Source organism: Pomacea canaliculata, linkage group LG3, assembly GCF_003073045.1.
Source record: "Pomacea canaliculata isolate SZHN2017 linkage group LG3, ASM307304v1, whole genome shotgun sequence".
Classification (NCBI taxonomy): Eukaryota; Metazoa; Mollusca; class Gastropoda; order Architaenioglossa; family Ampullariidae; genus Pomacea; species Pomacea canaliculata.
The window spans coordinates 28714615-28735103 of NC_037592.1; the positions used below are offsets into that span (position 1 = coordinate 28714615).

The 20489-nt window shown below is 43.4% G+C and overlaps 1 protein-coding gene across 1 annotated transcript in view; it reads left to right on the top strand.

Moving 5' to 3' along the window:
- Positions 1–20489, top strand: part of LOC112559602 (FRAS1-related extracellular matrix protein 2-like) — a 113471-nt gene that overhangs the window by 73652 nt on the left and 19330 nt on the right. Inside the window, 7 exon segments of the mRNA XM_025230936.1 lie at positions 9200–9346; positions 9650–9730; positions 11790–11939; positions 15174–15299; positions 15807–16055; positions 19327–19476; positions 19605–19814. Of these exon segments, the coding sequence (XP_025086721.1) occupies positions 9200–9346; positions 9650–9730; positions 11790–11939; positions 15174–15299; positions 15807–16055; positions 19327–19476; positions 19605–19814 (1113 nt within the window).

Sequence of the window (20489 nt, forward strand, 5' to 3'; positions counted from 1 at the left end):
TGACACGCTCTGATTCCAACAAGCGACTCCAAGAGTGAGGTCTGGTGAGAGAGTTGAGGCAGTACCTATGTCCTACGAGGACATTCAACACTCATTCGTGGAAGGTCTATGGAAAATGATGTTGTTTTGGAACCAGTGCGCTCAAAGTTCTTGTCGGATCGACATGATCTGACTTTGCTGGCATCACAGATGAGCAAAACACCTGCTTTCCGTTTTTTGTTTAGTCAGGTAAACTAATGAGGCCGGGTACAAAACACATCTCAGGCTTCTAATTGGACTGCCAACTCCTGAACCTGTGTGTATATGAAATAATCGGTGTTTTCTTTTCACTCAGGCTAAACATACTGTGAGTACAAAACAATGTATGCTGAGCTAAGACCACATTCCACCATCCTTACCTGCCTTACCCCCCAGTGAACCAACCAGTCACACTCGAGTCTTTTTTTTTTTCTAGGAGCGATCCTTTTGTCTTTTGTGTCGTCAGGCACCTCCAGCAGCACCGATTGCGTATCTAGTAGCACCTGCATCTTGCCGTGGTTATCTCGGACGTAGATTGATGGCTAAATTCCGCCCAAAAGGAAGCAGAAGTGTCAGATATCGCGCCTTCTTGAAGACCCCTACTCCATGCGGAAAGAAGCACGTTTGCGATATGCATACCTTCCACAAACAAAAAATATATATAGATAGATGTACACCCCGGGAAATCCCAACCAGGCTGCATCACACCCAATAATCTCTCTTGCCATAACCGACGATCAGTGCCGGTGCAGTCAGCGCTTTGTTTTGAGTGACAGCCGATGATGGAGATTGTGGAGACTGGGGATGTCGGCAATACCTACCCTGTTATAAAGAACTCTGGGAGCGATTCTTAGTTTTCTGCGGGTATCAGGAGTTAGGATAAGAGGAGATAACTGTCTTTTTCGGAGGCTGGCAGAATAGGGTCATTGGGTTGTGTGACGCCTGCTGGCGCCTTTTCTATTTTCATCTTCATCTTCTCTTTTTGTCTCACACCTGCTTTTGAACCTTGAGCACGAGAGCCTGGATAGGTAGTGAAGCACGTGCATCCACTGCCAAAAGCTCTGTAATCCTGAAGCTTGGAGGACAAAAAAAAAAAAAAACCAACAGATGCCTGAAATAGGTTTAGAAACCTTCAGTCTTACAAAGCTTTATATGTGTGAATACTCAACCACTGTACAACCAGAGACACCTTTAATAGTTATTGTGTCAGGTAAGAAAAAAGAAGAAATGGAGAAGTACAAGAAGAAGAAACGAACAAGAAATAAACTGACTGGTCTTTGCGTTCTTACGGGTGTGTTAAAACGAGAACAGTTCAAGCCAGATGAGGAAAATTATACAAAAAAAGAACAAAAAAAAAGATTAATTAACATCTGCTGGCTCTTGCGCTTAAATAAAACCATCCACAGGTTGACTGGTCCATTCCGAGTTCCTCTTGTTACAAACGCCCCGAACTCCGCGTTTGTGTTGGTTTATTTATTTTATTTCTTCTGCATTCTGGCGGCCTGTGTTGCTAATTTTACTCATTGTTTATTTTGTTTTCACTTCCGTTAAACGAGTTTGTGGAAGCGCGAGCACGTGCACCGACAAGTGAGCAACTTCCTTTGTTTGCCGGCCTCGTTCCCGTGTTCTTCGTCTGTCCAAGTTCAACGACCTACCACGCAAGAGAAGATCCAAACAGTCTGAAATGAAGCTTCCTGCTAACTCTGCTTCCAAGGAAGATACAGGAAAGGTTTAACAACCTGCTGATTGTCAATTGTTCCACGGTTTTCAAAATAAACCGATCATTCCAGAAAATTTGCAGAAAATCCGGGTGAAAGACCTGGCAGCACTGGCAATGTCCTTCTATAAATTTTTTTCTCCTGATGGTGAAAATCATTCTCAGTATTTCTTAAATTAAAATGATTTAAACTAGTTTTAAAATAGTTTTGGATGAATAACTGTAAGCACAGTAAATTTATAGTGTCCTAACAGGTAGAAGTTTCAAAGTTTCAAAACACTGATGAACATAGACATCCTCCACTACCACCTGAAAAGAACTTTCAAATCACCGCTACCTCTGATTCCGTTTTTGTTTTCTCTCGACTTTGTAGAGAAGACCTGTTAATTGATTGAAAAACGCTAACTCCATGCTTTTCTGTACACATCCCCGGGATCTTATCAAAGGGCACACACGAGTCCCTGAGCTCGTGAGAAGCTTAGACCTAATTATGGAATGCTCGCAAGTTAACGCCCAGGTTTGTAAATGCCAGGCGAAATTAGAGGTAAGACTTGTAGCAGGGAGCTCGGAGAACCCGTAAACATGTCTAAATATTTCCTCACCTTAGTCAGAATGCCTGCCACAGTCTTTGCCACTTGGAGTTTCCAGTCTGTGCCGCCTGTACCCGAACTTTAGCAGACGTCAGGTAACTCACTGGTGCCGGCCTGGCCAGGTATTTCCACACTTGCATACCTGTCTCCATGGAAGTGGGGTTTTTTGTCCACCTTTTAGCTGAATTCTACCACCTCCCTTTCACCATGAAACACGGAATTGCAATTTAAAAATTATGAACACTTCCATCTTCTCTAACTACCACCTTGTGAATTTATTTGATTTCTGATGATAAATCTCCGAAGGAATTTGACATTTGACATAACTTTTTTCTTTTCAGTCGATCTTTCTTTTACTTTATATTTAAGTGAATTTTGTTCTCTTGAAAGCAAAACAATGGCTTCTAAGAATCTAATGGAGGTAACCGGATTTTTTTCCCTGAATAGCAGGAACTCTCGTTTACTGAAGATCGATCTGCGGCACAGTTTATGGAGGGACAGAGGGAGGGAGGTTTGAAGTATCAGAGAGATAAATGTGTAAGACTTGTTCAATAGAAGACGTGAAAGCAGCTAAATGCTTTCAAAACACTCGTGTCCGAAATATTTTTGAACTTAAAAAATTGTTAAGGTAAGGAAGAGAGAAAACTCAGGATGAACCTCCAGAGTACTCGCAAAGAAATTACAAGATGATGAATGATGAAAGACATTAGAGAATGGAAATAAGTCGCAGGGAGCTGTCATGTAACACCTGTTCTCTACAGAACACGAAACGTATGGCACCGAACCTGCTTTCATTTTCATCTTCTGGAAATTTTGTATGTACCTGGCGTCGAAGACAGGTACCATGATCTGATTTTTTTTTTTTTTTTTTTTTTTTTTTTGGCTTAACTAGCATCACGCAGGACTCGTCTGCTGCTGCTGCTGAGTAAGCTCTCCCACAAAGCACCCATTGTATTCAGCTGTCAAAAACACGAAAATGTTTCTTCCATTCAATTGATGGATGCCGGTGTATGTAAGCCTTGTAAAGATTTTTACGGACATTTTTATGGCGGATAAAGAAAGCGCCTTCCAGAAGTTCCGACATATAGAAATTACCACTCGTTTAAACAGAAAGTGTTTTTCTCCAAGCCTGTTTGCTGTCCATGTTGACTTTTTTTTTTTTTTTCGTTCGTGCCAGTGACATTATCAGCTGCTAGCGACATTATAAGCTTTCACGTTCAATCTTCTCTGGCAGACGCGAACGATCGAAATACTTTGGTGAGATGCCTTATTACTATTTTCTCCACCGCCTACAGATGGAGACCACAGTAACTGGCGCTTGATCAAAGGCAAATTTTGTGAAGAATGAATTTGTCGCTGTCGGCGGTTGGAAGCTTTGAAGAAGAGGAATGTTGAAAGATGAGGATATCGACTTTGAGCGCTGCTTTGTAAATTTTAATAGGTCTGTGGTAGTGAGGTTTGTTTATGTCAGGGGATGCTTGTGATCGTCTCAGCATCCCTCATCCCACCTTCCCGCTGCTCCTTCCTTCCTAACCATTCCTGTAGCGCCTAGTGATCCGTCATGCAGCTGGCCCCAGTTTGCTTTGCTGTTGTGAGGTAATGGTGGACATAGCTGAAACACGTATGTGATGTTGATGTTTAATGTGCAGTGAGAGACAGTGTGTGTGTTTGTGTGCGTGCATGAGTGAGAGAAGGAGAAATGAGAAAAGGAATATGGAATTTCATTAGAGGATCATACGACGGATGAAACGGATGTTACAGACACGTAACCAATGATCCTATCGTCAGGAAAAAAATTGGGGTAGGAGGACAAAAGGTATATATGGTGAGACACTAGAATGTTCTCGAGCTAGTCTATTCAATGAGATGATAACTTTAGAAAACAGAATTCATCATGCTCTCCATCACACGAGACCTTGCAGGAAGCATTGCAAAGACCCCACTCTTATATTTCTTTCTTGAGAGCAGAGAAGTGTGTGTAAGGGGAGAGGGAAGATGAAGGAAGAAAACTCGTGAGGAAGAAAGGGAGAGAGAGCGATGGTAAAGGAGAAAAAGTCTGAGCTCGTGCTTCCATCTCCACAATTTACGTCATGAGAAGACTTACCCTCGCGTGTCCAATGTAAATACTGTTATTTTCTTCGTCCTCACAAACGTCGCCAGGGTGATGGGTGGTGGGGAGGGGAAGGGGAGATGATGGCCCAGACGACCACGCAGCTGAGCCAGAAGGTTGCGAGAACTATGGCTGCGTCCACCCGCCTGTCTACCCCTGGGGTGGCCAGCAATGCCAGACTGGCTACGGACAGGCAAAACAGCGGAGACAGTCGCAGACGGGGGCCTATTCCCAAGCTGTTTATTCTCACAGCATGAATGTTTTCTTCGGTCTGGACAAGTGGGAGTAAAATCGGGGCGAGAACTGGTTTCAATGGTATTCATGTTCCCTGGAAAGAACTGATTTAACACTCAAACATTGAATCTGCTTGTTGAGATGCTAATATAACCATCTTAATTGAATCTGTAGAGCGCGTTTCCCCATGTGGAGACGAGACTACAAGCGGATGGGTTTTGGAGACTGAAATTTTCAGGATAGTTTTATATCGCCTATATCTACCAATATCTAAAAAAAAAAAAAAACGCAAATCGTTCAGGTTGGTCTTTATAAGCGTCTGAGAACTAGCTTTACAAAAATGTTTATCACAGCAAATGTTAAACCAACCGGACGTAAATCGTTTTATTTGTAGAACAGGACGTTTCTTTGGCACTGGTTCAGTGCACAGTAGGTTAAAGAGACTTTAAAAATAATACTTAGCAAGTTAGTCAACACAGAACCTTAAGATAGAAAGCTTTACTTTATTAAGTCTGGCTGTTTTGTGAGTGTGTACCTGATGAAGCTGCTGGCACACCTCCTACTCTGTAATCTCATTAAAAGCCTCCATTCCCCCATCCTCTCTTAGAGCATCAAGATCCTGGCACAGTTTGTGTTTTTCTACAGTAAACTTGCAGTAGTCGAAATTCTGGTGTAAAACGTGTTCTGGATCTTTGTCGAGCGCTGGATGTAGAGAGAAGTTGTGCATATTCATCCAGAAATTTTCTTGCTTTCGCGAAAATCTTTATGATTCATAAGGTATGCAGGCGGGGTCAAGAGGTCATTCAGCAGATTCCACAAAAAGTGAATTCCAGAGCTGGTTATGACTACATTCAGTATCTCATGAATGTGGTACTTAGTCTGCATTGCCTCTCAAATTTCTGGAGATTGTAGACACCCTGTAGATACATCTACCACCCTACATATGTGGAAAAATTTCGGTGAAACATAAGAACTATTCTCTCTCTCACTCTCGCTTTCTCTCTCTCTCTCACTCCTATTTTCACTTAAACCTTACTTTATCTAAGTAACTCAATCATTTCTTATGAACTAGTCCGAGGAAGAAAGCTTGAACGGGTCAAAGTTCACAAGATAAACTAAGAGATATTTTGAACCCTCTCCTCGCTCTGTTGCCCTGTGTTTTCATGGCCATTCATTATACGGCAGCCGGAATATTGAACAGGTTATAGCGGGATGTTCATGGCCGATACTCTTAATTTGGTCAATGCCGAAAATTCGATCGTCCAAGGGTTAGTGTAAACATTTAGCGTAACAGCCAAGAGGAAGCTTTGTTTTACGGGCAGCCAAGGCAGTGGATACAGTCTTGGAAAATTAGCATGTGTCTGGGTTCGATTACCGGGCAAGTAATCTATTTTGTTCCTCTCTCTATCTCTCTCGTTTGTTCTTTCTCCGTTTCTTTTTTTTTTTTTTTTTTTCGTGAGCTAATTGCTGAAAGCTGTCATATTTCATTTCTTTCAGTGTCATCTCAAATTGCATCATTTATGATTAAAATGGTCTAAAAACAAAAATACGATCTAGAGCGCTGGAATAGAACCGGTCTTAAAACTGAAGTTAATACGTATATATAGTGTTGCACGGTGGAAAAAATCATCATCATCATCATCATCATCATCATCATCTGGCATACAACGCAACGGTCAAGTGCTAATCACAATACAGTGATGATCGGGGCGTCCTTGGTATCAAATATCATCTCACGATCTGTTCTTTCCAGGCATGTGACACCTGTTGACAATCCAGACTGTTTTACCATGTTTTAACTTTAACTCCTGACTTGGCGTAAATGAAGAATTTCCTCTTTCACCATTCCAGTCATAGTATCTTTGTAAAGAGCAAATGTAACACATCAGTCGAGATACAGTCCACAAGGAAACTGAGGCAGAAGAAGGTCGATGTGGGGACGACGCACCATCTCATCTCGAAGTAAGATGCACATGGCGATAACAAGGAGAAAATCAAATAATATTTATGTCTGCTACTATAAAAAGGCTCGGAGGGTATGGGTACCATCGTGTCGATCGTAGTTGGTTAATAACCTACCAAACTGTAGAGGTCTGTGAAGCCACACGTGGCCGACTGCCTGGTCCATTAAATCACCAGTAATTCCATTAGGTGGCGGACGCCTTGGCACACTTCACCACTACCCCACCACGATCGCACCATCAAGTTTCCGATCCACAGCTCCAGTTTACGGTTTCCGAGGGACAAAAGATATGAATGGCCGACCGCCTACTGGTGGAGAAGACACTTTGATACAGAAGTCGGTAACTAAGACGGAACTTGCAGGGGAGTGTGAGGATGCTCTAACGGTGAGGCTGCTTTTTGACAGCCTGGGCTGCCAGACATCAAAGTCTGTAAAACAAGAGCAGTAATTCCCTCGCGTGCCAGGTCTGCTTCCCCTCCCAATACTGGTCCCTCTGGTTCTTTGTTTTTCTTTTTTCAGTTGACTCTCTCTCTCTCATGAGATTTCACATCGACTTTCCTATCTCCTTGTGACATCGTCCAATACTTCGAGAGAGAGAGAGAAAGGAACGAAGAAACGAAGGAGCAACACACAATCGCATTTTGTTTGTGTGCTTAAATACTCCTCTTCCTTTAGGTGATATTGGAGAAATTATGGGAAAGGGGAAAGTTAGAAGAATTCTAAAATAAGGAATTTTTGGTTACTGACAAACAGTTTTTGGTGTCTTGCACTTAAGCGTAAGAAAGGCGCTGGAGGAAAACGATTAGAATGGCAGTATCTAAGTCTGGGGCTAGACTTATTTATTTATATATTTCAAGCCCTCCAGATGTTGCAAAAAAAGTATGGCACAAGACGGATGCGAAAAGTACCGACAGACGTGATCTGATCTTAGTGGGATAGGCACGTGACGTCATGCTTAGTAGACAGCGCATGCGCGGAACAAGACGTTTCCGGGACGCAACCCGGGCTGTTTCTTTCTTTGATGGTCTTGGCTCTTTTGAAGGGCTTGCAGCTCGTTTGTACCGTCTCATTTGTGTTCGTTTTTGAAGGAAACGCGAACCGGTGTTGGGGCAATTATAACCTTTGAGTGGAATATTTGCTCACCTGACGGTCGGAGGAGATGGGAATGTGGACAAGGCCCGGCACTTTGACTCCCGGGAGCCAGAGATCGAGGCAGGAGCCAGGGATGTTAATGTTTGAAGGAAGGGTTAGGGAAAAGCTGGAACTTGTAGGATCGATTTACTGTACCTCGCAGAGTCCTGCGTACCAAGTGCCTTTCTCTTTCTCGCCCTTGCCTTTCAGAAAAGCTCCGAGTTGAAGCTTAGACAAATAACTGGAGTCGACAGATCGTCACTGTCAACAAACTGCTCACTTGGCAGAAAATTACGCGAAAACAGCGAGAGTAACACCCGGGGAGACGGGGGTGTGTTTTACAAACAAAGGGTGAGCTCTTAGTCTTCATCAGGAATGCTAACAGGCCCGTTAGTTTCCAGGGATGCTGAACAAAAAGTGGTTTACTTTTCTGTGTCCGTGTGCCTGTGTGTTTGTGTATCTGTGCGATCCTGGCTCTCTCTCTCTTCCCTACTCTCAGTCACTTGCTCTTCAACTGTCTAACTGATTACAAATGCGAAGATATATGAGAGTTGAGTAGCGAGGATCTAGTCTCTGAACTGTGTACCTGTCGACTTTGGGAAGTGCGAGTCTGTGAAAAGGGCATTAATGAGAAAGGGGAGCGCAATCCTGAACGTCCTTCCCCAAGTTTTCAAGAAAGTCGTGAGTTTAGATGGCTAGAGGATTGGTATTTACTTATTTAAAATATTTACTTGCTCACTCAGTTTCTATGTCACGTAATTTCCACGTTTTTAACGTCCTGGAATTTCTACGAAATCTGCCTTCTACTCTTGTGATCTTCTTCATTTTAAAAACAAGGAGGAAATTAGCTCTCAAAACACACAACTGTTTTTTTCTCACCACCATTTCCTCTTTGAAGAAAATCAGCTTACAAATATGAAAAAAAGAAACGCGATGCCGTGGAGCAGCTACGTGTGTACGGTATCAATATCTTCCTCGCGTCGGGACAGTTTGTTTTTTCTTAACGAGAGAGTTCTTTCCCTTCGATCCCATCCCCAAAACATACATTATGCTGTCAACATTGTTATTATTGTGGTAATGTATATTAATTATTTCTTCGTTGGAATTCACAAGAAAACTGGATTTTTATTGTTATCCTAAGTTAAATTTTTAGCAACTTGACATCAAGGCGTTATGTTGACATTAGTGAAAAGATTTGTTTACCAGAGGCTCTTGGGACGTCACAGATTTCCTCATTTTATGGTATGATGTCATTGTTTTGTATGGTATGATGTCATTGTTTCGAATGGTATGATGTCATTGTTCTGTGTGGTATGATGTCATTGTTCTTTATGGTATGATTCCATCGTTCTATATGCTATGATGTCATTGCTCTATGTGCGGATGATGTCATTGTTCTGTGTGATATCGTCTCAAAGCATTTTCTATTTTTCCAGGCGGCAATGTTCTCGCCAATCAGCCGTTTCATCTGAACTGGGCCTGGATCTCTCTGGAGTCGGACGTCTTCTTTGTGAACGAGACCAGTGAACAGCTGGAGGTGACTCTTCGTCGTCGCGGCTACCTGGGAGAGACATCGTTTGTCAGTAAGTGACACACTTCATTCCTACCTGGAAGACATGTCCTTTGTCAAAAGATGTCACAAATAATGTTACCTACATAATCAAAATAGTCCTTTCCAGTCAGCTTTTAAAAAAAACAGTGTTACCCGGGAGGCGATACTTTCATCAACTAGTATAGGTAGGAGGGTTTTCAGTTCAGCCTCATGAGCAAAGGTGTGGGTTGAGTTCCATGTCTTGTTCAGTAGGTAAATATACTTAACTTTATGACTTTGATAAAATAGTTACTATAACAACTTTCAGCGTTGTTGATTTGGGGTTTTTTAATAGCAATCACCGTCTTAAATGGATCTGCAAGAGTTGGAGAAGACGTGAGTGACCGGTATGCTGTCCAGGTGCAGTTTAATCCAGGTATGACTCTTAAACCTTGGGAGAACGATATATCTCTTTTCTTTCTCCTTTTCTTTCTTTCTTTCTTATCACACTCTTGCTGTAGCCAATGTTCTAAAGCAATAAAAGATATATCTCCCTCTGTCACTGTTTCATCCTCTCACTCACCGACTAGCTCATTCTCTACCTCATAATCTTTTTTATTCTCGCCATCATCACTCTATTTCTTCTCTGTATATACGCGTTCGTGCTATGTCACTAGAGAACCAATGTATGTGTTAAACTGTTCTACTCAACAACAAGCATCCTCAAACAAAGCATTTCACAACTTGAAAACATAAGCAAAACAAAACAGAATGCGAGAGAGAGAGGGAGGAAAAAAGAATGATTATCTTCAGTATGTATCTCGGTCCCAATTCTCTCATACTTAGTGGAAATATAAAAAGAAATAAAAGTGTATTTGGTGTGCATGAGTGGACTGCTTTTATCTGTAGCTGCCGTTATTAGGTTACCTCCGGCAAGTTTCTGTCTCACACGCTGCGTTCTCTCACAAAGTAGTACCTATAAACCGCTGCCGAGACCGCAAATAGGGTTATATTGTCATTTCCTCAATGTTCATCAAAAGAGGAGTTTGACAAGGCCGAGGTCTGCATAGGATGGGCTCTCTGATACGAGCCAGACATCCCAGTGGACATTTGTGGAAAAAGGAACTGCATCCAAAGCTTCAAACATCGATAGATGTGCCTATGGTTTTTATTATTGCTTTGTACAATTTGTGGGAATAGAGGTGCCACGTGTTTTATGGGTACTACATTTGTCCTCAGACAATGATTAAACTAACAGCTTTTGACACATCACTCTAGAGTTAGCTAATTTTTCTTACAATGCAGTGTCCCCCTCTGAATGAGTTTTGGTAAGTGGTTTTTGACGTGTTATTTATACATGAGGGTGAATCGCTTGTCCTCTGCTGTCTCTGATAGTTTCCTACTTCATGATGTAGTTTATGACCCTTCTATCACACTGCGACATCATGACCTGTCATACTTTACTACTTCATGACCTGTCATACTTCAATACTTTATTACTTTTCATACTTCATTATTTATTAGACCTCACTACTCTATGACCTCTCATACTTCACTTCGTCATGATTCGTCGTACAGTGGAACCTCGGTTAGCGAACGCCTCGGATAGCGAATATTTCGGATAACGAACAAAAATTTCGTTAAAAGTTTGTCTCGGATAGCGAACAAAATTTCGGATAACGAACAGCCACGTGAACAACACGTGACCGACCAGCATGTCATCATTCGCGCTCGAGACACAGTTATAATCGGTCGTTCCTTATCTATGCGCATCCTTCTTATTTAGTGATTGTTGTGCTTTATTTTAATAAGATAATCCTCATTAATGATTCCAAAGAAGATTAAGAGCAATTAATAGTAGTGAGGTAATGAAAAGGAAGCGGCCAACAAATGAATTGAAAAAGGAAATGATTTCAAAGTATGAAAGGTCTGTCGTAATGTGATGTCGTATTACCGAAGAGTTTTACAAAAGGCAGAAGGAACAGACACTGGACAAGTTTTTTTCCTTTAACCTCAAAGCTACAGAAAAAGGTTACCCCCGATTTTACAATGTCACGTGTGCTCATGGAGGGGGAATCCAAGCAGTAATTCCACCCCTTCCTCCCCACACCTGCTTCCACCCACGCCGTCAAAACGGCAAGTTTTCTGATGTTTAAATGCTTTCGTTAATGTTTTTATGTTTATTTAACTCCATTTAAACTGCATTATAACTGTTCTCATTAAAACAAATACCTATATATATATAGCCTGCAACTTTCAAATATTAGTGAGTCAACAGGGGCTGGGAACCAATTAAATCTATTTCCTTTACTTCTTATGGAAAAAATTGTTTCGGATAACGAACATTTCGGATAACGAACAGTTTTCCAGAACGGATTAAGTTCGTTAACCGAGGTTCCACTGTACTTCAAAACTTCATGACCTTTTATACTATTTTGTGACCTGCTACTTCATTGTCCATCATGCTTTGTGACCTTTCACCCTTCAATACTCAGGTGAAACGGAGAAAACTTGGCGAATACGCCTCATCAACGACGACCGCTACGAGGAGGCTGAGGTGCTGAGGCTGCGGCTGAGTGAGCCCGTGATGGCGGTCCTGGAGTACCCGGATGAGGCCCAAGTCACCATCCTGGACGCCGAAGACGGTGAGTCGTAGTTGTCCAGATACGTCATACCTTGTCCGTTAGTTGAGACAAGGGAAGAAGGGTGTAGCTTACAACTGTCCAGATGGCGCTGCGGGTCTTCATTATCGCTGGTCACGCCGTTTCTCGCATGGCAATAAATGGCTGGCGTTTATGGACTTCATCGCTATCTTTGTCATCGCCCGCCGGAAGGAGAAGGCACAGTAGGGAGGTAATGGTGTTTTATTGCTGTCGTGGTGCTTCTGCGCTATGAAAACCACGGCTGCTACAAAACGAAACTGGAACCAACCATCTCAGTCCTTTGGGTGTCTGAAAGATCAGTGATCGATGAATTTGTTCCGTATCTGAAATCGAAAGCTTTATACTCAAAATTAACGATCATAAAAGTGGAACAATTTCGGGAAAGTTTGGAACAAAAGTGTTAAAATAAGGCCAGGCTTAATCTTGCAGAACCGAAGCATCGTTAAAAAACGCTGTATTTCAACAGAATTTAAAAATGAAACCAGTTTTATTACTTAAAAAAAAAAACATTCTGTATGCCAGACAAATGAAGAGGAAGCCGTGATGGCGTGAGGGGAATAGGTTTGTACATTTCAACGCCTACCTCTACACCAGCAATGGCAACGGGTTATGGGTGCTTCAAGGGACATAATCCAAGCTCTAGGCGATTCAGTTGGGGTTTTTTTTTCAAAGCTAGCAGTCGTTGGTACAGGCTGGAGATGTAGAATCCGGACCCCGTGGGGAATGAAGAAGTCGATGAGTGTGAACCAGGCTGATTAAAAAAAAAGAAAGAAAAAAACACTTTTAAGCTCAATGAGCCTCAGTGGGTTTGGGGGGCAGATTTTCCGCCCTCATGAACACTTCCTGGTAGCGGAAGCTCGGCGGATGAGCACGCACTCTGTGGGTCTCCGCAGGAGATGAACTTCCGGCGTCCATCGACGCATTCGGCTCGCTCGAGACTATCACGCGCCTTGAGCTCACCTGCGCCCGGTGTAGGTAAGGGTGTACGATGGCTGCCGAAGAAAACACAGGGCTAGACTCCTGAGGCAAAGTAGAGAACACAGGGTTAAACAGGAATGAGGCAGGGGAGACAATACATGGCTACACCTACAACAAGCAAGACTACTCACGCCCTTCATGTGTAAATACACGCAAACAACGCTGCTTATAGTTTCATAAATCCTAGATAACTTCAACATCAGTGTGAGTTTGTGGTGTGCACGGATGTGTAATCAGTATTGATATTGCTTCTGTTATATTTGTAAACGAAATGTAGGCACTAAAACTGCCGCCAACGAAATCTCCAGGGCCGTCAGGCAGCGCGAAAAATTGGAAACATAATCTCCAGCAGATTATTCTACCCGGGTTACGTAAACGTCGTCGTCTAGACGGTAGCCTCGAGATGGAGGGTGCAGGAGAGAGTTGGGGGGATCGGGGCTGTTTTTTTAAGATGTCGTAAGCAGTATCTAGCTCATAAATCATGCATCTCGAGCTGGCTGTCAAACAGGAGAGCGTCTTAATCACCGGCTTCCAGGTTTTACAGTCACGTTCCCATGTGGCACCGCGCGGCGGAACTGAGGGAAAAGTAGGGGACAGGAGGAAGGTATCGGCGCGTCAGTGTGATTGATACGGCTTCAATTGAGAAGGACAGAAGGACGTGGGAGGGGGGGCAATGGTGGTTTAGTTGCCGAGCCAGCAACTAAGGATATATCATGGCAAGGCAGCCAGCCCTGTAAACAGAAGCCACATGCAGAGAAAGAACAGCGTGCCCGAGACGAGAGCTGAACCCAGGACAGTCAATCTTCACTGTATTGGTGACAGGCGCTAACCGCTGCACCACCGGACTGCCCGAGACGGACAGGAAAGACAGAAAACAGAGATAATGACCATCAAGAAACATTGGACACGGTTTTGCTTTATGTAGACACGCTCACGTGACCAGCTCTCACATCCACGTAGATGTCACGTTGGCACATTCTCTCATTCTCAGACGCTAACCACTGCGCCCGAAGAGCAAAGAAAAAAGCCAAAGTCTATTGCTGGACAACTTCCAGAAAAGCTAGACACCACCAAGCATTTCACTTTTCTCCGATTAAGTCGTTTCATTTCAGGTTTGTCGTCTTCCCCTTTCGACTCTTCTGTATCTCTCCCTTGTCAGATGAGGACTCGCATGCTGAGCGCTGATAATAAGGCTGCAAGAATGACTTGGAGCATCCCTTCAGTTATTTTTTTACCCCCGCCACGCACCAAAATAACACCCCCTTGTGTATCGGGACTTTTTTATGTTTTTATCCAGGCATATCTCGTTCCCTGATTTATAGCATTGCGAACAAGTACGCAGCAGTAAGTCTGCAAGAATGCTGCGTATTTTTATTTCTTTTTTCTTTCTCGTCTTTTGTATGCTTGTGGGTTTTGCAACTTTCCCGTTTTGGACCAGGGGGATGAGAGTGGGGGGCTAGGTACTAGGGTGTGGTGGAGGTGGTGTCTTAAGCCTGCTTCAGCTGACGAGCGTTTTCTCTGATGGAAGCCGACAAGCCTTCGTCATCCCTCCGCGTGGAGGAACCACTTTCAAGACCCGCTTGCTGCCGCCGAGTTGTTTAATTTCCGCGAGGGAAGGGAGCTGTGCGCCAACAATTTCCAAGTACTACACACAGACTGTCATGGACTGTTAGAGTCAGTGTTCCATAAATAACAATGACGTGGGAGCCTAGGTAATTCTGGTTGAAAACGCCAGGAATATATTCTGTTTGGTTTGTCGTCTTTTGTATTTAAATTGAGCTTTGTTTCTTTGTTCCTCCCCACTCCATTCTTTCAAGACCCTTTTTTTTTCTTTCTACCCTCTCACTTTCCTTTGTGTGAAATTAGTCTATTCTTTCAATTCGTGATATTTTGGCGCGTATGTCTGTGCGTGCATGTACGTCCATGAGTACGTGTGTGTGTTAAATGAGAACGAGCTTCTATTTTCTGGCAGTGAGCCAGCTCTAGCAGATCTGACTACGTGATTCAGATTACGTTTTTACGTTGTTTTTTTTTCTATCACACGACGTAGTCAAGGTTTGTTGGGAGGTCACATGACCCTCTGCCCTGACTGTCATGCCACGCACCCTGTCCTTCTTTCTGGATATGGCAAAGGAACTTTGAAACTGATCCTCTCTCTCCCCCCAACACACACACTTCCATATCTGCGCATGACTGAATATTTTTAACAATGCTGGGTGGATTTTCTTTGTTTTTCAGAGTCTGCTGTGTTTTTCCCTGACAAAGAATACCGGGTGGCCGAGGATATTGGTGAGATACTTATTCCTGTCCATCGTACTGGTGACCTGTCTGACGAAACGATGGTCATCTGCTCCACAGTTCAAGGTAGTTCTAGAACCCTTAGCAACTAAGCACTCATTTGAAAGGGTCTTGTTGCACGTGAAAAGGTTTTGAGCTGTTTGTAATGATCATGAATATGTTTTTACTGATAATGAAAATACTTTTTTATCAGTCTTAAAAGATGATTTTATTTCCCGGTTTTTACCTGATCCAGTAGTCTCTTGTACATGACACTACGCTGACAAAAAAATGCACATCTTTATTTTGTCCTTCAATTATTCTTTTCTTCTTCCATTCATTACAAACTTTTTTTCACATTTTCACGCATTCTTTCAATACTTCCCCTCACCTGCAAATCTGTGTCATTTTTGTGGTGGACGTTTAGCGCCAATAAACACTTACTCCGATCACTGCAACCTTTTGCCAAAGAAGCTCACCCTCCTCCTCCTCTCCCTTCAGTATGCGGAGAATTTAGGCCCCATAACCGTGAAATCCAGTTTGCTTGTGTGATTCACTCCCCTGAACCACTCTGCTTTATCTCCCTTTTTACAGGGACGGCGCAGGGAACGGTGCCGAGCACCGTGACTTCCTACAGTGATTACATCACGCGCGCGGAGGATCATCGCAGCAGTGTCAGGTTCGACAAGGGGGAGAAGGAGAAGTACTGCCGGGTTATGATAATCGATGACTCGCTGTTTGAGGACGAGGAATCCTTTAAGGTCATCCTGACCTCGCCCATGGGAGGTCGTATAGGTCAGCTGGACGCCACGACCGTGGTCATCGAACAAGACAAAAATGATGGTGTGATTTTTTTCTTTCTCTCTTTCTCATTCTGTTCTATCTCTCTCTCTCTCCTCTTCCTGTTCCTGCTTCCATTGCACTATTTTTTCGTTCTATCTTTATTCCTCCTCCAGCTGTATCTCTCTGTCTTTGTCTCTTTTGCATCACATTATCTTTTTTTTTCCTGTGCGTCAATCCGTGTGCGTAAGCGCGTGTGTGTGTTTTGAGCGTGTTTGAAAGGTGGAGGACACACACGAAAAGGTCGAGAGACGGACAGGTAAGCTGTCTGACTGACAGACAGACAAACGGACAGACAATTCTTTTAGATTGGAACGAATTGACTTTTGGTGTGGGACGAAATGGTAGGGTAGAAATGACGGGTCCCCGTTTGACTGAGGTTAAAGGTGAGAGGTAATGGGTTCAGGGAATACGTACCTGTATGTCATCAACATCCAGCCGTCAATATTCATATGGTGCTTTCCTGATGTCATCGGGAAAGCCACTTCACCTTTTGTGTGTGCGTCTGCGCGTGTGAGAGAGAAAGGAGAGATCGCGGAGAGAGAAAGAGAAACTTCCTGGAGCAAGATTGATGTTCATCCAACTGCTGTTGTGTGTTTTCAGTCGAATGTTACTCAGTTACGAACCGTGAGAACCTCGAGCATTGCATGGGTCACGAGGGCAGGGTTCGGAACCAGACCACCCAGCGGGTTTGACCTTCACATGCTGTGTCGGGGAGACAGCTTTTCGATGCCTGACATTTGAAGACTGGTCCCAGACTGGTCGGGGCGCAGCACTCCACCGTGTATATTGTCGGCTCGTTGCGTCTAGACCTCCTCCCTGAATCTTTGTCATCATGTTGATGTTTTTCCCCCTTTTTTCTCTAGCTCCTTATCGTCACTTTGCCCTTTGTTCCTCCCTCTTTTTCCTTGACTCCTCCTACCCCCATGTTTTCCGTCCTTTTTCGACCGGCACAGCGCGAAAAGAGTTCAGTCTCTGTTTCATTCTTCCAATATGTGCTGAACATCTTAGCAACCACTGTTTATCTTTCCATTCTTTTATTTTTTTTTTACTTTCATCCATGCGAAATATGCATTTATTTACTCAAATTTTGTCCTTAAAAGGGGGGTCTTCGCTTTTGGCATGGGGAAAAAATTAACCAACCAGCGAAATATTAAGAACCTGTAACCTCGAAGTCGGAAGAGCATTTCACTCGTTATGGGTGGACTTAAGGAACAAGATAAAGGATGAAGGTATACGTACCCGTGTGCCATCGAAATTTTAACATATCTCTTCGAAGACACCTCTACCGTTGACCATTTTAACAGTGAAACAAATTCTAATAGAGTGAATAAAACGCGGAAGACAAATACGAAGAAAAAAAGTAGATTAAGGAACCAGCGGGACAACGACCCAGAAGAAACATAAATCCTCGTCGTCTGACGGAGAGACTTTTTGGAAGATAAACAGGGTATGAAGGAATATGATATCTGTAGTAATGTCGAATCGTGTTTCTGCCTATCGCGATGCTCGGCAGTCCAGGAATTTGTCAGCGCTACCTGACGAAGAATAAGTCAAGCTTCCAGCAGAGAGTTGCACACAGCCTCTGCAGTCCTCCTCTACCCGTTATTCATCTCCATCTCCGCCAGCCACCCGAGATAGCAGCGACCCCCGACCGTCCGAGACGACGGCACTAATTTTTCCAGGTCTGGCAATCCACCACGTAGTTCAGTGTTGTTGGGAGGGGCAGGGTTCGGGGGTCAGGGTGAATGTAGGGGCAAAGTTCGAAAACGAGTGGCTCATTGTTGTTAAATATTTCTCTTGTAGAAGTTTGTCGATATGACTTAAGAATTTCGATGAAAATATAGTTCTTCAAATAACTCAGCTGGTGACTTTGCCTAAGTCAGTGAAAAGAAAATGTCGCAAACAGAACCGACATTTTAGGGGGGTTTTTTTTCTACTCTTCTTTTCGCGAGGATGCGACCCTTCCGGTGTCAAAACTCCATCTCTAGGCGCGGACAGTAACAGAGCATCTTCCCTCCCCAGGATTACATTAACACAGACTTACTAAAATTAGAAACGCCTTGATTGACTAGTTTTGGCTTCCAGAATGGAAGATGGAGGCGCTACAAGACAGGAAATGTCGGAAGGCATGTTACCATAAAATGACACCCGCCAGGCGCACGACGGTCTTTCTCAGAGTGGAAAATGAATAAGAGTCTGCCAAACACATTAGCTGTACCCAGTGGTGCACTGGAGTACTCTCTCCCTTCTTTTAAGCTCATGCTGTTTAATTTAATACTCTTCGTCTGCTTGAGGCATTCAAATCACATGCTGACGTCGGTGTTGCTGATCCCCTCCCGGTACATGAGGGTGTTTGTAGGGATGTATCTCGAGAACGGAATGGCGATGTTCATTCGGATTTGTAAAAATAATACTTAGTATTAATAATGCTTACCTTGCAACCCACTCTATTTTTTTTTAACTTTTATTAATGGGTTAGAGTGCATCCCTCGGCAGTTTGGACTACAACCCAATAAGAGAAATGCACGAGTTTCTAGCATCCTGCGTCTGCATCATAATGGGAGATCGTGTAGCATCGTCTGGTGAATAATTGCATTCAGTTTCCATTTTCTTACTTTATCTCCTGGATTGGGACCCACCCTTGTTCAGCACAGTCAGGTGCAAGAATAAAAGCATCAGCTCAAAGGTGGAAGGTCACGGGTGCGGACATGTGCAAGGAGGCGCCATGTCAGCGTCATCACTCTTTGCTTCATCTTCTCGATGATTGGAGAGAGGTGGGAATGGTTTTGCACCTGTCTTTCCTTCCGTTTTCACGAGTTTTCATTTGAAAAGAAAACATTTTTATTGCTGGTCTTTATTGAAAGTGTATGGAAACATTCAAACATGGACCCCTATTGAGATGTTTCTACTCTTGCTGCGTGTAGCAGACGACAGGGAGGGATGAAAAGTCTTGTTAGCTGCTTCGTTTCCAGTGCAACCACCCCTATCCCCACTCCCACAACCATCACCACCACCACCACACCCAACTCTTGATTACGACAACGTAGGACAAGGGACTAAACTGTTCCTGAAAGTTGTGCGCAAAAGTTAACAAAGATGCTAGACTGTTTTCTCGCTATATTTGTTAATTACTCTGCTAATTAAAATTCTGCATGCAAAAGGAAAAATAATAACCGTTGAAGCATAATATACACGCTGTAAAAAAAAACTTTGCAATGTTGTTGCTGTTGCTGTTTTTCTGTATCTTGTTTCGTTTTCTCCTTCGCTGCAGAACCCACAGTATACTTAGGTAGTGAAGAGTACTCAGTGGACGAGAGTGATGGGTTCGTGGAGGTCGCCGTGTGGAGGACAGGTACCGACCTCAGCAGACCGTCCAGCGTCACTGTCCGATCACGCAAGACCAAGCCCAGGACAGCAGAGGGTAGCTTGAGCAGTTCAATCTATTTCCAAAGCTAAAATAAAATACTTATGCATTCAGTAGTGTTCGTATTTAAGCTTTCACTTTTCTGGTAAGAAAGACTTCTGTATTATTACCATTACTCTCTGTAGCTGGCATCGACTACATTGCTGTCAACAAGATCCTGACATTTGCCCCCGGCGTGACCATGCAGCGAGTCCGGGTCACAATTCTGGATGACCTCGGCCGTCCCCGGGTCGAGGGTCCGGAGACATTCCAGGTCATCCTTCGGATGCCGTCCAACGCCACCCTGGGTGAACCGTCAGTCGCTACCATCACCATCAACGACACCATCTCTGACGGTAAGCAAAGATGACAACGTTGCACCACCAAGCCATTTTTTTTTTAAGTTTCAGAGTGAACATTTCGTGTCTGACAATATATTTGATATCTTTCGCTGCAAATCATGTTTACATGTTAAAGGGATACTAAAGGGAAAATTAAACTGCTTAGAAACTCGTAAATAGTAGGATCAATTTGAATCTCGTCTATTTTCATGTCTGTTCATGTGAAAAAAGTTGAAGGTTTGTAGTAGAATGTTGCGTTTAAGAAGAGAAATTACACGGACTCTTTCGTCTGCTTCGACGAACTCTCGTTCTCGGTCACGTGACCTTATGACGTTTCAGTAGGATTGTTTACATGTGAGACCGAACCATGCCTGCACCCGATTGCCACGAAAAAATGGGAAAAGATTCGACATTGTCATCATTTTCCGAAAGACAGATCGAGCCTTACAAAAAGAGTGTGTCATACAATAACAAGGCTCGATGCCACACGTTTGGGAGCCCAGAGAGTGGGAGGTGTTGTGCAAGCATTTTGTTGACGATCAGTGCTTTACTAGCCGGACCGAAATGTCCGAACAGTTAGATTTGGCCTTCAAGGCACAGCTTCTGCCAGATGCAATTCCGACCATTTTTCAACACAATGAAATTTCTCGAAAAAGAATGAAGGATCTATCTGACAGACGAGTTTCACTT